General features: G+C 38.7%; 1 protein-coding gene across 2 annotated transcripts in view; it reads left to right on the forward strand.

Annotated features, from left to right (window-relative positions):
- The first annotated feature begins 1,566 nt into the window (after positions 1 to 1,566).
- The window catches only part of NADK2 (NAD kinase 2, mitochondrial), a 46,777-nt gene continuing 27,225 nt past the window's right edge, over positions 1,567 to 21,118 (forward strand). For both annotated transcript variants that reach the window (XM_008992163.5, XM_002745051.6), the window contains exons 1-4: positions 1,567 to 1,955; positions 15,774 to 15,862; positions 16,791 to 16,879; positions 17,438 to 17,519. In XM_008992163.5, the coding sequence (XP_008990411.3) occupies positions 1,653 to 1,955; positions 15,774 to 15,862; positions 16,791 to 16,879; positions 17,438 to 17,519 (563 nt within the window). In that variant the 5' untranslated portion in view covers positions 1,567 to 1,652. The remainder of the gene's footprint in view (positions 1,956 to 15,773; positions 15,863 to 16,790; positions 16,880 to 17,437; positions 17,520 to 21,118) is intronic.

Here is a 21,118-nt window from a genome sequence, read left to right on the forward strand (position 1 = left end):
TGGGAACCCACGAATGAACGCTGGTGCTGGTGGCCCCCTGAGGAGAGTCACAGATTCACTGAATCGATTTGGACTTGGTAGAACCTTGGGGTCACTCGAACCCCCTTTTTACAGAGGAGGAATCTAAGGCCCAAAAAGATGAGGTAACCTGCCTAAAGTCCAGAAGCGAGTTAGCGCCAAACTACAAAGGAGCAAACATGGTACCAGGGAAAGGGATCTAAGGAGCTGCAGGAACTGAACACCAGGATGTGCACCGCCATTTGGTTCTCCCCTTATAATGGGATGTTTTCTTCTGTTCTCATCACACCCCAGCCCGGGTCCTGAGCACTCCGCGAGTCATCATCCCGACAGCCTCCCAATCTATAAAACATTCCAAAGCCAGATCAATAGTCACCAAACATTGCTTTAACTCACTCCTTCCCCGTTAAAAGTCTTCAAACAACTAACTCCTACCTATAGGACAAAGTCCAAATGACGGTCTTTTTTGAGACAGAGTCTCACTCTGTCGCCCAGGCTGGAGTGCAGTGGTGCGATTTTGGCTCACTGCAACCTGCGCCTCCCAGGTTCAAATAATTCTCTGCCTCAGCCTCCCGAGTAACTGGGATAACAGGTGCCCGCCACCACGCCTGTCTAATTTTTATATTTTTAGTAGAGACGGGGTTTCACCATCTTGGCCAGGCTGGTTTTGAACTCCTGACCTCGTGATCCACGCGCCTCGGCCTCCCCAAGTGCTGGGATTACAGACGTGAGCCACCGCACCCGGCCCCAAATAACTAACATTCTTAACACCCTGCTCCTATCCTGTCTAGTTTCAACCGTCTCTCCCCATGGAGAAATGCTCCACCCTCCTCTACCCATCACCCTCCAAGTTCCTTAGGGCTTTTCGGGGGGCAGCGGGGCTGGTACTGGGTCCCACGCAGAGAGGATTTTGTGCCAGGCTGCGCACACGGTGCAGCAGGTGCCGGGTCCTCCTCCTCAGCCCCCAGCCCGGCCCGGGACACACCAGCTAACACACTGGCCCTGCTCAAATGAACCAACAGACATGTGGTCGGCCTGCAGAACAGAACCCGAGAGAGGAGGTACTCGGAGACTACCTTCCAGACAGCCGCTCAAAACCCCACCAGCAGTCCCCGCGCCGACTCAGAGCGGCTTCTGGATGAAGTCCTCAGGGCGGCGCCACAGCCAAACAGAATTCCACCCCTCCCTCAGGCTGCAGCCAATGGCGCGGCCCCTCGGGCTCCGGGGCCGCCGAGGGCTCTGATTGGCCGATAGAGTTAGCCTGGAGGCGGGAAAAGAGCGACCGCGGGTAGGCCGGTGGAGCCGGGAGGTCGCCCCCGGGCGGCGAAGCGGCCACCACGCAGGCGAGAGTGAAATGAATAAACAAACAAACAAAACCCACCAGCCCCAGGCCTCCATCTCTTCCCCGCCCACCTTTCCCCCGCGTGGGGTCGGCTGCTTTCCAATCGCCATGCTTTCTCCGCCTCCGTCAACGTCTGGGAACGTCCCCCTCGCGGCGCGGGCCACGCACGTCCCGGCACTTAACCACTGCCCGCCCGGCGCGAAGTTAGAGGCCCGGGCAGCGCGGGCGGCTCGCACTCCAGGTGGTGGGGAGCGCAGGGAAGGAGTCCGAGCCACGGGCAGCGGCTCGGCCCATGATGACTTGCTATCGAGGCTTCCTGCTGGGCAGCTGTCGTCGCGTGGCGGGCGGCCGGGCGGCGGCGCTGCGGCGACCGAGCGCGGGAGGCCCCGCCGCGCGGCCCCGGTTGGGCGGTGACGGCGGCGGCCGGCGGCACCTGGGGCAGGGGCAGCCGCGCGAGCTGGCGGGCTGTGGCAGCCGCCCCGACGGCGGCTTCCGCCCCTCTCGGGTGGTGGTGGTGGCCAAAACCACTCGGTACGAGTTCGAGCAGCAGCGGTACCGTTACGCGGAGCTCTCGGAGGAGGACCTGAAGCAGCTGGTGGGTCCTGGCGCGGCCCTGCTTCGCTCCCGGGCTCCGCCGAGACTCTAGGGGCGGCTGCTCCCTCTCGGGCAAGACCTCTCGGGACGGCTCTTCCCAGGGCACCGCAGATGCCCGTCCTGCCTCTCTTGCGGCCCCCAGGCTTTCTGGCTTCGCCCTGGGCCCCCTTAGCCTCTGGGCGTGCGTGCGAAGGAGATTCAGGGCGGGGAGAGAGAGGGGCTGTGTTCCTGCAGGGGCGCCGCGGGGAGAGCGAAGAGGGGCTGCCGAGTGCCCCATAGAGTGAAGGGTTTGGGGATTCAATGGTGACCTCGCCGACCCCGCCCTCCTTTCCTGGTTGGGACCCACCCCAAGAAAGTGAGCCGGTGGCCTGAGGTTTGGACGCCCTGAGAGCAGCTCCCCAGGCCGCCCCAAGAAAGGGGGCCCGGGGCGTCGCTGAGGGCTGTAGGGGCAAAAGGGGCGAAACTACCGAGGACACACCCCCTTTTACCCTGCAGGACTGCGAGGCCTTTAGAAGGGACTCGGAAAAGCCCTTTAGCCTTGAGGCTTTTCCTTACTGGAACGTGATCGTTGATAGACACTGCCAGCTTGTTTTAAAAGCATGAAGTCTTGGGTGCTAAGAAGGGCTAGGGAGAAAATTTGACTTGTATATAGACGTTATGTAGGAGACATGTTAGGACAAGGGGCTGGTATATTGGGTAATGTATGAAATAAGCCCGGTACTGCAGTGCAGCAATATCTCCACAACAGACCATATTTGATATATTTATTAATATATCTACAAAATATATAAATCCAAGAGAAAAACCCCTGAGTTTGAATCTTCCTGTTGTCACCGCCCCCACTTTAAAAACAATTTGTGATCCCATACCCCCACCCACCAACTTTAGGGGAAGGAGAGCGACTGGTGCTACCATGAGCAATATGTCCGGAAAAATCTATTGGAAATCTCTTAATTGTTGGCATTGTGCACCAAAAGGTTTTGGAATTAGTTGCACGTAACTAATTTAGTTTAATTCTGTGCAAGAGTAGACAACCTGTTGAAAACCTCTGGTATCATATGATCCTCAGCGAAGTTATTTTGTAGAGGCATCAAAATGAAATTGTAAATAATCTTTGCTTAAGTACTGAATCTGTTGTCAACATTAAACATCCTGCTTCTTTGTTGGGTTTATTGAAGAGGGTCCTTGCATTCACCTGATGGGAGTCTAGATTTGTAAATTTGTTTTATTTTTCCTAAGCGTTTGAAAATGGCAGTTTATAGAATACTCTCGCATCATTTAAAGAATAAAGAGTTTGAACGGGAGGTTAGAGTAGTTGAGTTTGTGTTAGGGAGTGAAGTTGGAGGTGAGGAAGGGAATGGTAATGTCCTAATAAAGTACAGCATTACTGTTTGGGAAAAGCGGTGTGCCCTTTGGGTTGTACTAATTTTGCAAGGTCTAGCTTTTAGAATCTGTCAAATGCTATGTATGCATAAATATGTATGCATAAATAAGCTTCCCACAACAATTAAAAATAGCTCACTTGGCATGTTTAGAATGTGGCATTAAGGGTGAAGAGCTCAGTTCTAGGCCCTGGTTCCTTGTGGTTAACTTCCAATGTGTGTTTAACTTCTCTGGGTCTCATAGGTGGAAATGATACTTTTGTATAGTATTGTGTCAGTTTTTAAAGTGCTTTTCCTAATTGAATATGTGAATTGCTGGGGCTGTACTAGATAGCCTCCAAGGTCCTTTATATTGCTGGCATTTTGAAACTGGGTAACGTGTTTTCAAGGCCTCAAGAAAATGGGTGGCGTCTCAGGATTAACTCTTGGATCTCTGAACTAGATTGCCACTAATAAAAAACTTTTAAAATGTAGGGAAAATCATTAAGTCTTAAAAAGTCAAACTACCTAAGTGTACCCCTTCTGAGTGGAGAAATCTCTGATACGTAAATATTTGTCTATTGCTAGGTAATGCTGTTTGGGATGCGCTGGCTTTGAAGTAAAACTCCTGAACTGAGGAATACCCAGTTTTGTAATCGCTAGACAGTGGAATAGTTTTTGTTGATGTTGTTGTCATTACAGTTTTATTGGATAAGTTCCTTACTGATTTAAATTTGTGTTATAATTTATATCAGGGTCAGTACTCAGAATGCAATAGCATTAGATGTAGCCCTGATGAGGGATTAGTAACAGGCCAAAGAATACTGGGCTGTGTGAAGTTGTCCTAAAATGGGATTCTGTAAAAGGAGTGATAAGATGATAACTATTGCTTGTTATATTGTGGGGGTAAAAAATATTAAGTTATATGAATCATGTGAATCGGATATAAAAGAAAATGGCCAGGGGCTTATTTGAGTCTCACCATGGCTGCTGTGTCTATAGTGTCATGGTAACTTGTTTTTTTGTCAAAGCATTCTCTTGTTGTGGTGGTGATGGTTTTTTTGATGCAAAACAGGTCTGTATTAGGCTATTTGTTAAAATGCAAATGACAAAGGATGGAGTGCCAGTATAATTTTACACCCTGAAGGCTGATGATTTTCTAACTTTGTAGAAATGTAACCAATTACAGGAAATGTCTTTTAGTTGATAAGGCACACACAGAATAGGTTTACAGCCTTCAAACTGGTTCAAAGTTTTGACTTTCATTTACCCTTTCATATTGGTTACATTGCTTTATTTTAAAATCTTGTCTTTTTCCCCATTGATAGACCAGTGGCTTGTTTTGTGATATCAAATTTCTAGTCAAACATTTTACCTCTACTGCCTCATGACCTTTCAAAGTCTAGTAAAACTAACATTACAATTTACTTGCATCATTAAGAGATGTAGCTGTTGGCAAATGTGGAAATGCTGTTATCAGGGTCCTTGACACAAATTAGAACTCCAGATAGAACAAAACTGACTTGGAAAGGATTTTGACACCAGAAACATAAAATCATTTGTCAAAGAAAGATTTTATTTAAAACTCTTTTTCACCTGTCACCAGGGATGGGGAACTGAATAAGGGGGAACCAAGAAAAAAGTATTTTAATACAGACCAAATAAGAAGTCAGCAATTTCTACCCTTTTCTTCATTCCAAGTTTCACAACTTGGCAACCCTTTTTAATGGTTCCTATTTTTAGTTTTGTTTTTTAAAATTCATAATGGGATAGAATAATTTCATTTAACAGTCTGCTGTGTTATTGGATTAAACTAGATGACTTGGAAGGTATAAAGCCTTGGATTTTGTTTCCCTTTTTTTCTGAAGAAGATTTTGTGGCTTAGGTTGTAGCTCTTGGGCAGATAATACTTTTGCCACATGGTATGCAGTAAGTGTACCATGGTATACTTTTGTCAGGGGGTATACTTTTGCTATATTATATACAATTAAATATGTTATATACCATATGATTGCTAATCAAATTGAAGAGCATGATTTGGAATACTGCCAGAGCCTTCTAACTGAATCTTCTTCCTCACAAATCTATACACAGTCACCAGAGTGTCTATGTAAAGTGAACATCTGGCCCTTTCCCTCTTCTGCTTAGAACTCCACAGAAGCTCCCTCTAACCTGTAGTAACCTAGAGTACTTGTTAAAATGCGGACACCTGACTCAACCTCCAAGACTCTGATTCAGTTCGTGGAGAATTCTCAGACTTTGGTTTTTTGAAGCACACACCTGACATTAATGACTCTGGCTGAATTCCAGGGATGTATGTGTGTTTTATTCCTGGTTTGCATGTGGTCCCTAGTTACAGTGAGAAACATGGTCGTGGCCTCAAGTTCATGATCTTTAGAATGCCAGATAAGTCCCTTCATGAACTGGCTACCTCTTGAGCTTCATTGCTGATTGCTTCTTGTCTTGAATTTCATATTCTGGCAATTTCAAACTGCTTTAATTTCCATTAGATGTTGTGTTGATTTAGTTTAATTTATGGATCAGTAGCACAGAAAATGATTCAAAATGTAAAAGATACAAAATATGATACAATGAAAAGTCTTTCTTTTGTCACCTGTCATTAAATTTTGTTCCTGGAAGTAACTGCTATCAGATTCTTGTGTTTTCTTCCAGAAGCAACCTATACCTACAAATCAGCACAGTGAAATATTCTTTTTCTTTGCCTCATCTCTTCTTATGCAATGATAATACACTATTTAAGCTATTATGTGCCTTTATTTTAGCCTAACAGTATTTGTGGAGATTGTCATAAAGAGCATTCTCACTCCTTTTTTGTGTGTCCTAATTTATCTTCTGCTGTTAAACACACTCCAAAATGAATAACATTTGTGTTCATATACATGTAAATCAAGCTGTAGAACAAATACCTAAAATTGAAATTGCTGAGTCAAAAGGCATGTGCATATAAAATTTTAATAGGTCTGGTCAAACTGCTTCCCTTAGAGATTGTACACATTTTTACTTTCACCAGCACTGTATAAGGGGACTTGTTTTTCCACAAATAGTTTATCAAACTGTTGAGTCTTTGCCAGCCTGGTGGGTGAAAGATGGTATTTCAGGGTGGTTGAATTTGCATCTTTCAGTGTCTACATTTGTAGCCTTTGATTTGAATGCTCTTCTTCTGTCCAATTCCTGTTCTTTCTATGAAGTTAAGCTCAGACATTACTTTCTCAGGATGCCATCCTTGGTAACTTTGGTGTGCCTCTGTCTCTCTCTGGCTACCAAGATTGGGTTAGGTATTCTTCACTTCATTGGGCTGGGTATTCTTACCTGTTGTTATTTTCTTCTCAGACTGTAAACTCTTTGAGGGCAAGAGCTGCATCTCATTCATCTACCACTCCACCCCCACAATTCCACTAAAAAAATGTGGTAAAATGTTTCTGATGTTCTGTAAGATCATTTTTAGGTCTTTTCTCCTTGAGGCTCGGGACCAGCTTCCTTCCAGTCCAGGACCTTATTACCAGCTGTCTATCTTTCCAGATGTTAGCTGCTGAAAGCTTAAGGCAGAAGTTAAGCGTTAAGCTTTGGATTCTTTGCTAGAGGTTTCAGGTTAAATGTCTTTGAGAGACATGAGCCTAAGTAAAAGGTGATTTTTATTTGACCATGGGATTCTTTTTGGTGTGAGGGAGCAGAAAGTGTTTTAAATTCTGTAGAACACAACTTGGAAAACAGAGGCTTAAGGTACACTCCATTTCTATAAATATTTGCAGTTAATAGGAAACTCATAAGATATAAAAGAATTAAATATCACAGTAGCTGAGGTGCCACATTTAAAGAATAATTGACCAATATGCTTTACAGCCCTGATTTTCAGCCTTCATTGTATATCAGCATTTACGAGGGGGCAGTTTTTAAAAACTACAAATATGTGACCAGCCATGAGATTGCAAATAAAAAAATCTTTCACTGTTATCATTTTTTCTATATTTTTAATTATATAAATTAAGTTCTAATAAATAAGTATTTATTGATGCACATTAATCTCTTAACTAGTAAAGTGTAAATTGACTTTATTTTTCACTCTCAGTGCAAAATATCTTTGTAATGTACAACAGAAACATATAATTTTAAAATATCCTTAAGTGTGCCAGTTATTTCATGCTTTAGGAAAATTTATTTTATATATATGTATTTTTTTTTAAATAATAAACCACTAGATGTGGATTATGCAGGAAAATAGACCAATTTTTGTAAAACATTTGCATTCAAGGAGGATTCATCCATTTGTCTTTCCTCCTCTTAAATGAAAGGCAGTAGGATTAGGTCGTGATAAAGAATAGAATAGTTCTTGAGTTATGTAACCTAGTCATCACAATTGAGGCTTAGTGGCCTAATGAGTATTCACAGTTCTCAAGCAGGAGTAAGATATATGACTAATGTAGGAATGTTAGTAATATGTGGCTGCACGGATATAACATAGTAGACAAACCCTGCTTTAACCGCAGAAAATCAGAGTTTGATCCTGAAACAACAATCTAATGTCTTTGTAAACCTGAGCAAGTAACCTAACCTCTCTCCCTATCAATCTCTTTGGCTTTGAAATATTTATAATAATAGCTGCTTTTCCTTTCTCACATAATTTTTAGGAAGGTGAAATAATTTACAATTTCCATAATTTAACTTAAACTGCTTAATCTAGTTCCAGTTTTTTTGGCCACAACAATGATCATTATGTAAATGTTACATATAAATTATGCACCTGAAATGGCACTGACTTGGTAACTCCAAAGTAGATTCCTTTAAGATAGATCACTGAAGTGAACTAAAAATATGTTGAATTTAACTCTGCTTGCATGGTGTTTTTAACCAAAATTTTAAAGAAGTTGTAGTTTCAAAGTTTTGCCTGTGAAGAAGTATTTTTGTAGTAGAGAAAATAATTTCAAAAATTATGCCCTGCATTAAAAATACTTACTGGAGTGTCACTATTGGCAACATCCAGGAAATGCGTTAATTTGTTTGAAGTGTCACTTTTAAATATTTGTTCACAAAACTGTTTTTTGAGTACCTGCTAACTGCTAGGCATCCTGCTGGATCCTGGAGAATCAAAGATTAATAAACAGTTTCCAAATTTATGGAAAAATTCTATTACATTTTATTATAAATATTTATACGTTATGCCTGGGAGTACAGGGAAGGGATTAGAACAATTTGGCAAGGGTAGGGCTGAAAGGGAGAAAAGCCTTTTTTCTCCCAACTTTTAAATATATTTTAATCTTTTTAAAGTTTAGATTTTCAGTTATGAGATGTTTAAAACATATTGAAATGTTTCAGAAAGTAATGGGACACCTGTGTATTCAGCTACCTACACTTAATATCTATTAATATTTTGCCATACATGCTTCAGAATTTTAAAAATGGAAATATTACAACTAAAACCTTATGCATCCAACTTTTCCCATTCCCTTCCTCACCAGAGGTAACCACTGCCCTGAAATCATATGTATTATTCTCATACATATGTTTTTATATTTGTTGATATGACTGTATCCATAAACAAGTATAACCTCATGTTGTGTCTTTTAAAAGTTACATTAATGATAATTCTATTCTTTAGAATATGTGCCTATTCTTTAGAAATTTGCTTCTCTTATTTACAATTGGTTTCAAAACTCATCTATGTGGATACATGTTAATTCTTTTTTTTTTTTTGAGATGAGTTTTATTCTTGTTTCCAAGGCTAGAATGCAATGGGGCAATCTCAGCTCACTGCAACCTCTGCCTACCAGGTTCAAGTGATTCTCCTGCCTCAGCCTTCCAAGCAGCTGGGATTACAGGCACCCGCCACCATGCCTAGCTATTTTTTTTTTTGTATTTTTAGTAGAGACAGCGTTTCACCATGTTGGCCAGGTTGGTCTTGAACTTCTGACCTCAGATGATTGGCCTGCCTTGGCCTCCCAAAGTGCTGAGCCACCACGCCCAGCCTGTTAATTCATTTTAACTGCTGTACAACATTTCATTGTTTGGATAATTAGTTTTGCAGTTTTTCCATTATCTAAAAAAAAATGCTGCAATTAGAAGTACAAATAGTTTTTTCCATAAGCATTTAGTTGAGTCCCTAAACAGTATGTAGTAGACTTTAACATTTTTGCTAATATGGTGAGGGTGAAATGGCATCTTTTAATTTTAGGATATTTGAATTAAATATTGAAAAACACAGAAGAATTTTTCTGTGTGAAAGGGAGAGAACAGCAAGACTTGGGTGAAGTTCATCTTATAACCAACAAACAGAACTCAAAACTGACTGTGATCCACAATCAGATTGTCTTACATTGTGAGTCAGTACATAAACTTGAAATAAAAGATAACAGGAAACAATTTAGCCTTGTTTTGTCTAGTATGTTTTATTTTCTAGTTAATGGTAATACTGGCTGTGATCATTAAATCGTGATCAGCTTATAATGCACTTTAAGACGATTTGAAAATCATTGCTCAATAGTAAGTATACTGAGGCCAAACAGGTAGACTGGACCTTATAAAGGTGGTGTCATGCCAAGAAGTTAGCTTTATCTCGTAGTGGTTTTCAAACTGTTTACGGTAGAATACAACCCTTCCTCAGGCTCTGTCTTTCCCTGTAGGAATTGGGTGATGAGGGTCAATTTTTCTGAGACTTGAGCATTTTGTTTTCATACGATGCCCAAAATGTGGTAGTGGTCAGGTTAGTTAGGGGATGGGAATTAGTCAAAGACTAGAAGGAACTAGTTTAGAAAATCTGAAGGCAAGTTTTTGCATTAGACCAGATAAAAATTGGTGTGGTCCAGAACTCAAGCAGTGGCAGCATGAACTGAAAGTGCATAGATTATAGAAACAATTCATGAATATAATTATTTGACTTCACTAATGACTGGCTGTGGAGACTGAGTGTGAGGGAAGAATTAAGGTGACACCTGGATTTATTAAGTTGCTCATGTAAATGATGCTATTATTAACTGAAATATGGGACTCAAAAGAGCAGATTTGAGGGGGGAGTATATAATCAAGTTTGAATATTTTTGGAGAGAGGTACTTGAACTATTTGTGGATAGATGTAAAAGTAGCATTTGAAAATTCGAGGCTGTAAATTAAGAGACAGAGGCTGACAGTATAGATTTCAAGGTTACTGGACTATAGTTGGTAGGCCAGTTTCCTGGAGTTGGGAGATAACTCCGGGAAAATGAAGTGAGAGCAGATAAGAAAACCGAAGTTGGAACCTTGAGCAATACGAAGGGAGGAGGTCAACAGAATTAACAGAGGAATGCAGAACTAGAGAATGATGGGGAAAATAAAGGTGAGAGCCTGAGAGAAGAGTAAGTGGAAGAAAGAGTAAGTGGAATAGAGATGATGTAAGATAAATACCAAATATATCTGAAGAAGTCTTTAGGGTTCAGTGCACTAGATCTGATCATGTTAGGTGAATGGTTGACTAGGTGTTAATTAGGTGCTGTTAACATTTTTAAGTCAATTTTGAGTAACAGAGTACCATTTCATTAAATGTATGCTTTTAAGGGTGCCTAAATTATGCATAGTAAGTTTATATACTCAAAAGCTTGTGCATTTATTATGTGTTAAATTTAAAAAGACTTAACTCTTTCCCTTATTAAGCGATCATAGAAACTACATAGAGTACAAAATAACGATATTCAACTGACTAGTAAAACAAGTCTTAAAAATTTGTAATTGCAATAAATTTAGTTTTGGATAAGTAAAACTGCGATAATTTAATAAAAGTATTATAAACCATTTAGGTAATAGGATACCTATCACATCTGGATCTCAAAGTGTGATCAATCTATCCATTCAAAATCTTGCGTTTTTCCTTATATGCTGTGCTTTATTTTAATATCAGAGCTGTGTGGGGAGATGTGATCTTGGCTTTTGGAGATTCTGTAGGAGAAATTCTTGCTTATACTGAAATGTGTCTGTCCATCTGTAGATCTCTTGGAGTCACCTGTTTTTTCCAAATGTCCTGATGAATCTTTATTTATCCATTTATTTTAATGGAGAGAAGAATTAACAGGTTTTTGGGAAAATATTAAAGATTGTTACTAAGAATGTTGTGTAACATTGCAGAGAATTGGAAATGTGTTCTAAATTTCAGTAATTTCTCTAACATTTTAATGGTAAGACATTTTCTAAGAAATCATGTGTTCTTGTTTTTGTCTGATTAAAGGAAAGTTTTTAGATATTTGAAGTTATGTTATTTTCAGAGATATAGCAAGAAATTCTTACCAGATTTTGCATATTCTTTTTAACAAATGTAATTATTGGACTTCACTACTCACTGGCTATGGAGATTGAATGTGAGGGAAGAATTAAAGCCAGAGGTATAGTGATTTAAGCCATTCTAATTGATGCTGTTTATTAAGTGATTTTATTTCTTATCTGCCATGTTTATCCAGTTCATGTTAATAAAGTTTAATGGCCCAATCAGCGAGGTCTTTAAAGAAAATAAGAACTTACATTCTGTAAATAAATGTTGAGCATGACTTATTAGAAAATTAGTTCACAAGAAGAAATTTGAGTGGGAATAAGAATTTATGAACTGACATTTCTGCTTCAATGTTAAGTATTCTGAGGCTGACTGAACTTTGTATTTAGAATTTTAGTAATTTTAGAATTGTTAGCAATCATAGAATACTTGAAGTTTTTTGTTAGTTCTCCAAAACTTTTTGTCCATAAATTCCCTTCGCCATCTTAAGCCAGAGCTCCCTAACACTCAACTGCGGGGTATCTTATTTTTGTGGGACTTGCTGAGAACCAGGAAGTAAACATAAAAGTTTCTGAACCAGACTAGCATTTACAGGGCTTACACAGTAAGGTTTATTTGCTTTTTTCCTTGGTACATGTTTCATATTGTCCAAATCAAAACTTGGAACGTAAAGTAAAAAGTCTGGTTAGGGAATTGAAGTTATTTACAGTGGAAGTGTTAAGTTAGATGTAACTGTTCTGATAGGCTTATTGTACATTTGAATGGGTTCTCATTGTCCTTTGCAGTTTGCAGTGCCTTCTTTAATACATTTGATTGAATTCCACTAATAGTTAAATGAACAGAGTAGTAGGCACTCAAACATTAGGATTAAGCTTTTTTAGAGCTTAATTTCTAGCTGTTTAAAATGTTCACTCCTAAAATGGGATTGTGAGCGATAATTATTATAACAAAATAATATGCTATAGTAACAAATCTAACTCTCCTTAATTCTGAGACCTGCTTTGCACACTGTTGTCACTTTTTGGGTTATCTTCTGTAGCATCTGCTTCTGTACTGGTCTTCCTTCTCTGGAAAATGCATGCATGAGTTCACTCAACAAATACTTAGCCAGTACCTAGGCCCTAAGGAATAATGGCAAACAAGATAAGTAAGATCACTGTTCTCCTAGTACTTATATTCTAGTAAAGAGATTCAAATAGATTTTTTAAAATACCAGGATAATTTTAGGTGTGATAAGTGCAAAAAAGGAATTAACAGGTTTTGAGATGGCATAATTGGCAGTAGTGGTCATTGCAGCTTCAAGGGCAGCAGTTCTGGCACTCCAAGGTTAAAAAGAGCTAGGGTTAGGTGGAGGGATGGAAAGCAGTCTAGCAAGCACAAAGGGAAGAGCTTGGTGAAAATAGACCAAAGAGACTAGAGCGTAGGGAATGGGCAGGGAAAATGAGCTGGGAGAAAGGAGCAGAAGTCAGGTTGCCTAATCCTGGAGAGTTGGTAGGAAGAAGGTGCCATTTGTAGACGGGCATTAAGCTGAGGAGGAGACATGCTGTGGTCCCTAAGGTTTCTGTATGGGGAATAATCTATAGGGCACCAAGAGTGGAGGTAGGGAGCCCAGTCAGAGGCTTGTACATTGGTTCAGGTATGAGATCATGAGTGGTAGAGGTGAAGAAAGAAAAGTGCTTGGATCAAACATAGGATTTAGTAATTGGATGTGGAAATAAGCAAAAAGGAGGCATGGAGTGTGACTCTAGACTCCTGGCTTAAGCCATAGGTGGGAATTCTTGGGCTAGAAAATCAACTGAATAATTAAATACTATTATTAATTGAATAATTAAGTAATATTCAGTATCTAGCATGTTCAATATCTGGCCCTCTATTAATTTGAGCTGCCTGTTAGATATCCAACGAAAGATGTCAAATAAGCATTCAGTAAATTTATTTGAAGCCCCAAAGTTAGGCCAGGTTGAGAGAGAGCAGTTGGGAATCATCCTTGAAACTATAGATTGCCAAGGGAGAGTGTAGTGGTCCTTACTCACTGAGAGGTGGTTAGTACAGTTTTAGTCAATCTGTAGCTGGATATGATAGTGGTAATCTGAATATTAATGTTATGTTGGTCCAGATTAAGAAATTCTACTCTAAGAAAGAATAGTTTTTCAGACCTGATTGACTTCTGTTGATTTGTTGATTAAATTAAATGAAGGATTTTTTTTAAGCTGTTATCTTAGTCAGTGCTTTCCTTTAAAAAATTCTTTACGTTAGTTGCATAGTCTAAGTATAATGAGGCTTTTGGCTAGGAATTAAACTTTGTTACAGGCTGTCTAGTCTATTATACTATATCTTGGTAAGTTAACATCTACGTACTAATTTTCACAATAGCCAAATGCTTCCTCGGCTTCTCTTTTGTGATAATATACAGAGATGACAGAGTGAAGACAAAACTATTTAAAAACTCTTAACCCCGTATTTGTAGATAAAAGATGGGGAAGGTAGGTATCAAAATATTAACACTAATTATTTTGAACCATATGATAATATTTGATTTCAGTTTTTTTAATATTCATCTTCCATGTTGTTAGTGTTATAACCTTTAAAAAGTAAAATATGTATTAAAATGCTGTCTAAAAATTAGTTTTACTTCATAGTAAGTAATGTTTTAAAACAAAATATTTGAGATTATATATTAGGTTGGGTGTGGTGGCTAACACTGGTAATCCCAGCACTTTTAAAAGCTGAGGTGGGTGGATTGCTTAAGCCCAGGAGTTTGAAACCAGCCAGGGCAACATAGTGAAACCCCATCTCTACCAACAAAAAATAAGATACAAAAATTAGCTGGGCGTGGTGTAGTGTGCTTGTAGTCCCAACTGCTTGGGATCCTGAGGTGGGAGGATGGTTTGAATCCAGGAGGTGGAGGTTGCAATGAGCTGAGATTGCACCACTACACCCCAGCCTGGGCCACAGAGCCAGACACTGTCTCAAAAAAAAAAAAAAAAAAAAAGATTTTGTATTAGACAGGTATTTGAAAAACTGATTTTGTATCATAAAAAGGAAAGGCATAAGCTGGGCATAGTGACATGTGCCTATAATCTCATCTACTTGGGAAACTGAGGCAGAAGTATCATTAGAACCTAGGAGTTCAAGACCACCTTGAGCAACTTAGCAAGACCCCATCTCAGGAACAAAAAAAGAAAAAAGGGAAAGGAAAGATATAAAGGAATTCGGAGGAGCAAAGAAAAATAACATTTTGAATTTGAATTCTAGCATTTGCTTTAGTGGACAAATTTTCTACTTGGTGATTAAATGGATGTTCACTAAGGATATTTCTGAACTTTTTTTTCTATATTTTACTTTATGGATTATTGATAAGAAATATACTTTAAGGCTGGGCACAGGGGCTCACACTGTAATCCCAGCACTTTGGGAGCCTGAGGCGGGTGGATCACGAGGTCAGGAGATCGAGACTGTCCTGACCAATATGGTAAAACCTCGTCTCTAGTAAAAATGCAAAAAAAAACTAGCCACGTGTGGTGGCAGGTGCCTGTAGTCCCAGCTACTTGGGAGGCAGGGGAATCGCTTGGACCAGGGAGGCGGAGGTTGTAGTGAGCCGAGATCCCACCACTGCACTCCAGCCTGGTGACTGAGCAAAACTGCATCTCAAAAAACAAACAAACAAAGAAACTTAAAAACATTTAATGATAAGACAGTTATAAATGTTACTCCAACTAGGAAAAATAATTCTTGAAGGACATATATGTATCTAAAAGTTACCCTTTCTAATGGAGCTTATCAGTCCTTTGCTTAGATTGCATGGAGTAAATTGCAAATAGAGTTTATGAATCTGGGAACAAGAGAGAAGCAAATCTAAGTGGAACAAAAGTCATCTAACTGCCTCCAAAAGTATTAGTTTATCTTTGGTCATCAAGTACCTATATGCAATGTGTTAAAAAGCCATCAAAATTATAAAAAACTTGAGCTGTAAAACGTAAGATTTTAAGATCCTGGTGACTACATGATTCAGAAAACGTAATGCTATATTTAGTATTAGAGGCATATTATAATTTTCTGATATTGGGCTTTCTAGTTCAATTTTAACTTGTAAGTTAATCATTAAAATATATTTTCAAAAAAGTATATTTTCTATGGGGCTTTTAAAAAACAATATTAGAACATCATGTATAATATATATTAGTAAAGCAACATTTCTTTTGTTTTGATATAGCTTGCATTGAAAGGCTCTAGCTACAGTGGACTTCTTGAACGACATCATATTCACACCAAAAATGTAGAACATATTGTAGATAGTTTACGGTAAGTCTATGGGATTGGGTGTCTTGGGTGGGATTTTATATTCAGGACTTGAAGTTTTTATTTTGTACTAGCAGTCCATTCTTAGACTTTTAGTGACGATTGTTATTATAAAATTATTTTCAGAAAATTATATCAAGGTTAATGGATTTGTTTTTATAGCATCTTTAAGGAAATATTTATCTTACTCTGAAAATGTCACAGATTTTCAATTATTTTGTCTTCCATTTCCTGCAGAGTTAATTCAGTAATCAGCTGGCCTCAGCTGTATACAGGGTGGGGTATAATTGTTAAACTATGTAATGTTTTATTTATTAAAACAGACCAATGAATTATATGAGTGTACATTATGATATTTTTGAGTGTTTGAAAATTATAGAAACATCTGTCTTAAAAATTACAGAAACTTCAGTTAAGTCAGGACGAAATGCAATTAGGTGTGTACAAGAGAGTCAGTGTGAGAAACGTGCAAATTACAAAGTATTTAGTTACTGTTTCAGTGTCTGGTACTCAATATTTGTTGGATTTTAAATAATGGCCTTCAGTTTTATAGTTTAAAAATTGTCACTCTAGATGTTAGTCTTCTGGACCATTTTTATATTATGAATTTAAGCATCAGAAGGAGTAGAGAAAATGAAATTGTAACCAATATTGCTATTCACTAGTGGTTATAAATTTTTTAAAGCACATGGAGATTTGGGATATAACTTTTAGTTTATTCATATGCTGCCTTAATTATCATAGTTAATTGGCTGTTGTAATTAAATGAAAAACGAAGATAATGTTATAAAGCTCCATGTGAATTTGTTTATAATCTTATAAAATTTTTTATTTTACATCTTTATTGTAATAATCTATCTCTCAGAAAACATACCCCTGTTATATATATTATTAGTGGAAATTTCACATAACCTTTCCTTTTTTATCCTAGGAATGAGGGAATTGAGGTTCGTCTAGTAAAGAGGAGAGAATATGATGAAGAGACTGTTCGATGGGCAGATGCTGTCATAGCTGCAGGAGGTAATAGTTTTACAGAAGTAAAGACGTTGGAATTTACAGATGCTGTTTAATACAACTTATTTCCTGATACCCTAGGTCTAGCTAAGTCTTGCCATTAAACAGATTTTTGGATTACTATGATTAAATTTAAAACATCTGTTTTATACAAGTCTACTTTTTAAATGGATGATGTTACTGTAAGGTTCCTTATGTATATGTTTTGGTTAAAATAATTTGTGAATTTGGACTGGTGTTATGGGAAAAGGAAAGAAGATTGGCTAATAGAAATTTCTGGATTAGAGTAGTTGTTACCAACTGTGGGGTGCTACTGGTATCTAAAGGGGATACCTCTAAAACATTCTACGGTGTCCCCACAACAAAGAATTATTCTGCCTAAATCTAATCTTGCCACTTATGAAATCCTGGATTAGAGTGTGAGGGAAATTTGAAAGGTATAGTAGGTAGAAAGGGAGTGGGATAGGCTATGGCAGTTAGCAGGGTGTAGGATATGATTGTTAAAACCACTAATTTTCAAAATGGCCAAAAACTAGATATTGTGTTTTGTCTTGTGTTCTTTAGGTGACGGCACAATGCTGCTGGCAGCAAGTAAAGTCTTGGACAGACTCAAACCAGTTATAGGGGTAAACACTGATCCAGAACGGTGAGAAAGAACATAGACTTTTTGTTTGATTTGTGTGGTGTCTTTTTAATTGTTTTTTCAGGAAAACATATATGCCCTTCTGCTTTGCTTTGCATAGTATCTTTTTATGATCTATCTTAAAATTTGGAAGCTATTCTTTATTTTCTCTACCACATTCACATTCCTGGACTCTGCTGCTACAGGCATTTTACTATGGTGTATGATGTCTAAGTGCAAGCATCATTGTTCCTAGCCACCACGAATATTAGAACCATGTTCCAGAAACATACTAGTAATGAAATTTAGGTATGTAGAATTAAGTAGGATTGTCATTTATATAGTTCTTTACAAAGATATAGCTCTAGTTTTAAGCTCAGGCATGAAAGATATATATACATCTAGCTGGCATTCATGGTAGGAAATTATGCTATGGGATGGACCAGTCCTCACGTTTTAGCTTCCCAGGTAGGTTGGGAGTAGGATCTATGTCATAATAGACCTGAGCTCTTGACCCAGGTGAGTGTTGTGAACCTTTGGTATTGCTGAGGAGGGAGAAGGTAATAGTGATCCATTTTCTACCCTTCCTTATGGCTTGTATTTATATTCCTTATTATGCCACTGCTGACTTTTTGTGGCGGATGACTTTACTGACTTAATGAAAAGACCTGTCCAGACACTATTGGCACTTTTTTCTTTCCTTCCTCAGCTTTATTGATATTTACCCTCATTCTGTTCCAGCCATCCACAGCCATGACTTTATTGAGACTTTATGGTGATCTGGGATTTCCCTATCTCTGCAATCCTAGTTAATTCCACTCTGACTACAGCCTCCTACCTTAACAGCAGACTAAATCTGCCCTTTGACTTTCAGTATTTTGATCCCCTGTTTTCACCACTTAATTCTTTCTCACTTCATTCACTTTCTTAAAGATTTCTTTTTTTTTTAATTTTGAGACAGAGTCTCACTCTTTTGCCCAGGCTGGAGTGTAGTGGTGTGTTCTCAACTCACTGCAACCTCTGCCTTCTGAGTTCAAGCAATTCTCCTGCCTCAGCCTCCCCAGTAGCTGGGACTACAGGCATGCACCACTACACCTGGATAATTTTTGTATTTTTAGTAGAGATGGGGTTTCACCATGTTGGCCAGGCTGGTCTCAAACTTGTGACCTCAAGTGATCCGCCCACCTCGGCCTCCCAAACTGCAAATATTTCTTTATCATTATCTTTCTGCACAATTCTAGATCAGTGTTTTCTACGTCTGCATCAGTACTGCTATGATCATCTGGGGAAAAAAAGTCATACTAATTGGGTTTGATGGCACTTCCAATTTGTAGTCTTCAGCATTTAGTGGACTCAGAGTTGCACATAAACTTCCTTTGTAGCCTTACTCATCTCTCTTCTCCCTTCTCTGTGGTGGCTGCTTCAGTAGTTCAACTTTTGCATTCACCTTGGCTTCCCTTATTTGTCTTCCTTCGATAAGCTCACCTTTTTTTTTTTTAAACAGAGGAATTGAAAGTCACTCGATTAGAACTACTTATTTTCTCCTGCTTAAAAAAATCTTGTCCTATCATGTTGTTTTTTTCTCTCTCTCTTTGCCTAAAAAGGATTCCTCTTAGCCTAAAAAGGCTTGTTCAAGACTCCTGTTTTTCAAGAAATTCTAAGAATCCTGTGTCCCTTTCTTGGTGATTAGCTCTTTTCTTTCCACTTATCCCTAAGCTTGATATCTCCACTTCTTCAGTTCTTAGTTATTTTTTCAAATTTTGCAAATTTTTACACATTTGCCCCAATGTTCATTGACATTGCTTTTGCTTTAGAGACCAGTGATATCCTAGTTACTGAATCTACTGGATATTTTAGTCCTTGTCTTACCTGATTTCTAGGAAGTTTTTGGTGCTAACTGCTCCCTTATTTCAGCTATACTTTGTTGGCATTTGTGATACCCCTTTCTTCCTATCCCTGCGACTACTTCTTTGTATCTCCATTAAAGGATCTTACTATTTGGATGCTGCCTAAATACTGATGCTCTTCTTCAATTCCTATATTGTCTCCAGAGAGGCTGATTAATACTGTGGTATTATTGGAGTCCCCTGGGTCTCCAGAGTCTTTATTCCAACACTGATCTTCTTGCTTCCATTCTTACCCTTACCGTTTCTTAGTTTCTTCTCCCAACTCTAGCCAGTGTGATTATTTTGTGAAAGTTTGATAACATTATGTGATGTCTCTGCCTAGATTTTTTTGTCATGGCTCCCTATTTAACTTCTGATAAAATCTAATTTTTTTTTTTTTTTTTTTTTTACTATGAATAGGGTGACAAACTCCTCCTGATTTTCTTGGAACTTTCCTAGTTTTAGCACTGAAAGTCCTGTGTCCCAGGAAACTGTCAGTCCAGGCAAAGCAGGGAACAGTTAGTCACCTTAAATGTGACATACACACTGTACATTATCTAGCCTTTACCATTCTCTGTCCTTATTGCCTATTATTTTTTCCTTCATTCTGTTCTAGCCACACTGGCCTCTACTTTGGATGTATCCAGTGATATTAAAAATGTAACATCTACAAATAAACTCTCCTTTCCTCTCTCCCATCATTCTTGATGAATGAAATCATCACCTGTGCTGAAGCTGTAACTACCTCTCCCTCACTCTATCATCAAATTCGTCCTATTTCTAGGGAACTTACTGTTGAGTCCATCTCTTACCATCCTCCCTGCCACTAAAAATAGCTCAGGCCTTTATAGTTTGTTGTTTAAATTACCGAAGTAGCTTATAGTCTGTCTCCTTCTAACTTCTACTTTGCACATTGCCTTAGTCTTCTTTCTAAAGTGCAAATCTAATTGATTATATCCACTCTTTATTAAAGTCTTTTAGAGTTTCCCATGACCTTCAGGATACATTTCAAACTCCTTAGCATAAGATATATTATCTTTCATTATCTTTTGCCTATTTGTTTTTCTAGTTTCATCTGTCCTCATATGTCCACAGGCATGATACATTCTTTAGCTTAAAAAATGTATTTTTGTTAACCATTCTAGGATCAGCCTAGGATCCTTCCAAAAGGGTGCTCCAAAGTACAAAATGTAACTATATGAGTATCCACCAACATGCTGATTAGAGGCTCACACAGGGATGCTTTTACTCTGTGGGGGAGCTTTGTTAATATGTAAGACCCAGGGCATGATTTGAGAGTAGGTGAAAGAGTTCTCCAGAAGGCCCATGTCCCCCCCACCCTACCCCACCCACCCATGTCTTTGTATGGTTTTTTTTTTTTTGGTCAAAAGTACCCTTACACCACTTACTCACTTCTGTGGTTCTTGTTTGTCCAAGACTCTGGTGTTTCTTCTACATTGTAATTCCCTATAGAGAAAGCACATATCCCTATATATTTATTTTCTCTTTAATTATTTGTCTCTTCCATTAGACTATAAATTCTTTGAATATAGGACCTTGCATTTTAATTTCTCTGGCACTAGCATAGTTTTATACATAGCTGGTAGGTAGTAGACACTTGAAAAAATGAATGATTAATTAAATGATTTCAGGGAATAGCGACAGAACCCCAATCTAGCTGAGTAAATATTCCCACACATGTAAATACCGAGAATATTGGTTCAGTAATTAATTTTT

Source organism: Callithrix jacchus, chromosome 2 (assembly GCF_049354715.1).
Source record: "Callithrix jacchus isolate 240 chromosome 2, calJac240_pri, whole genome shotgun sequence".
Classification (NCBI taxonomy): Eukaryota; Metazoa; Chordata; class Mammalia; order Primates; family Cebidae; genus Callithrix; species Callithrix jacchus.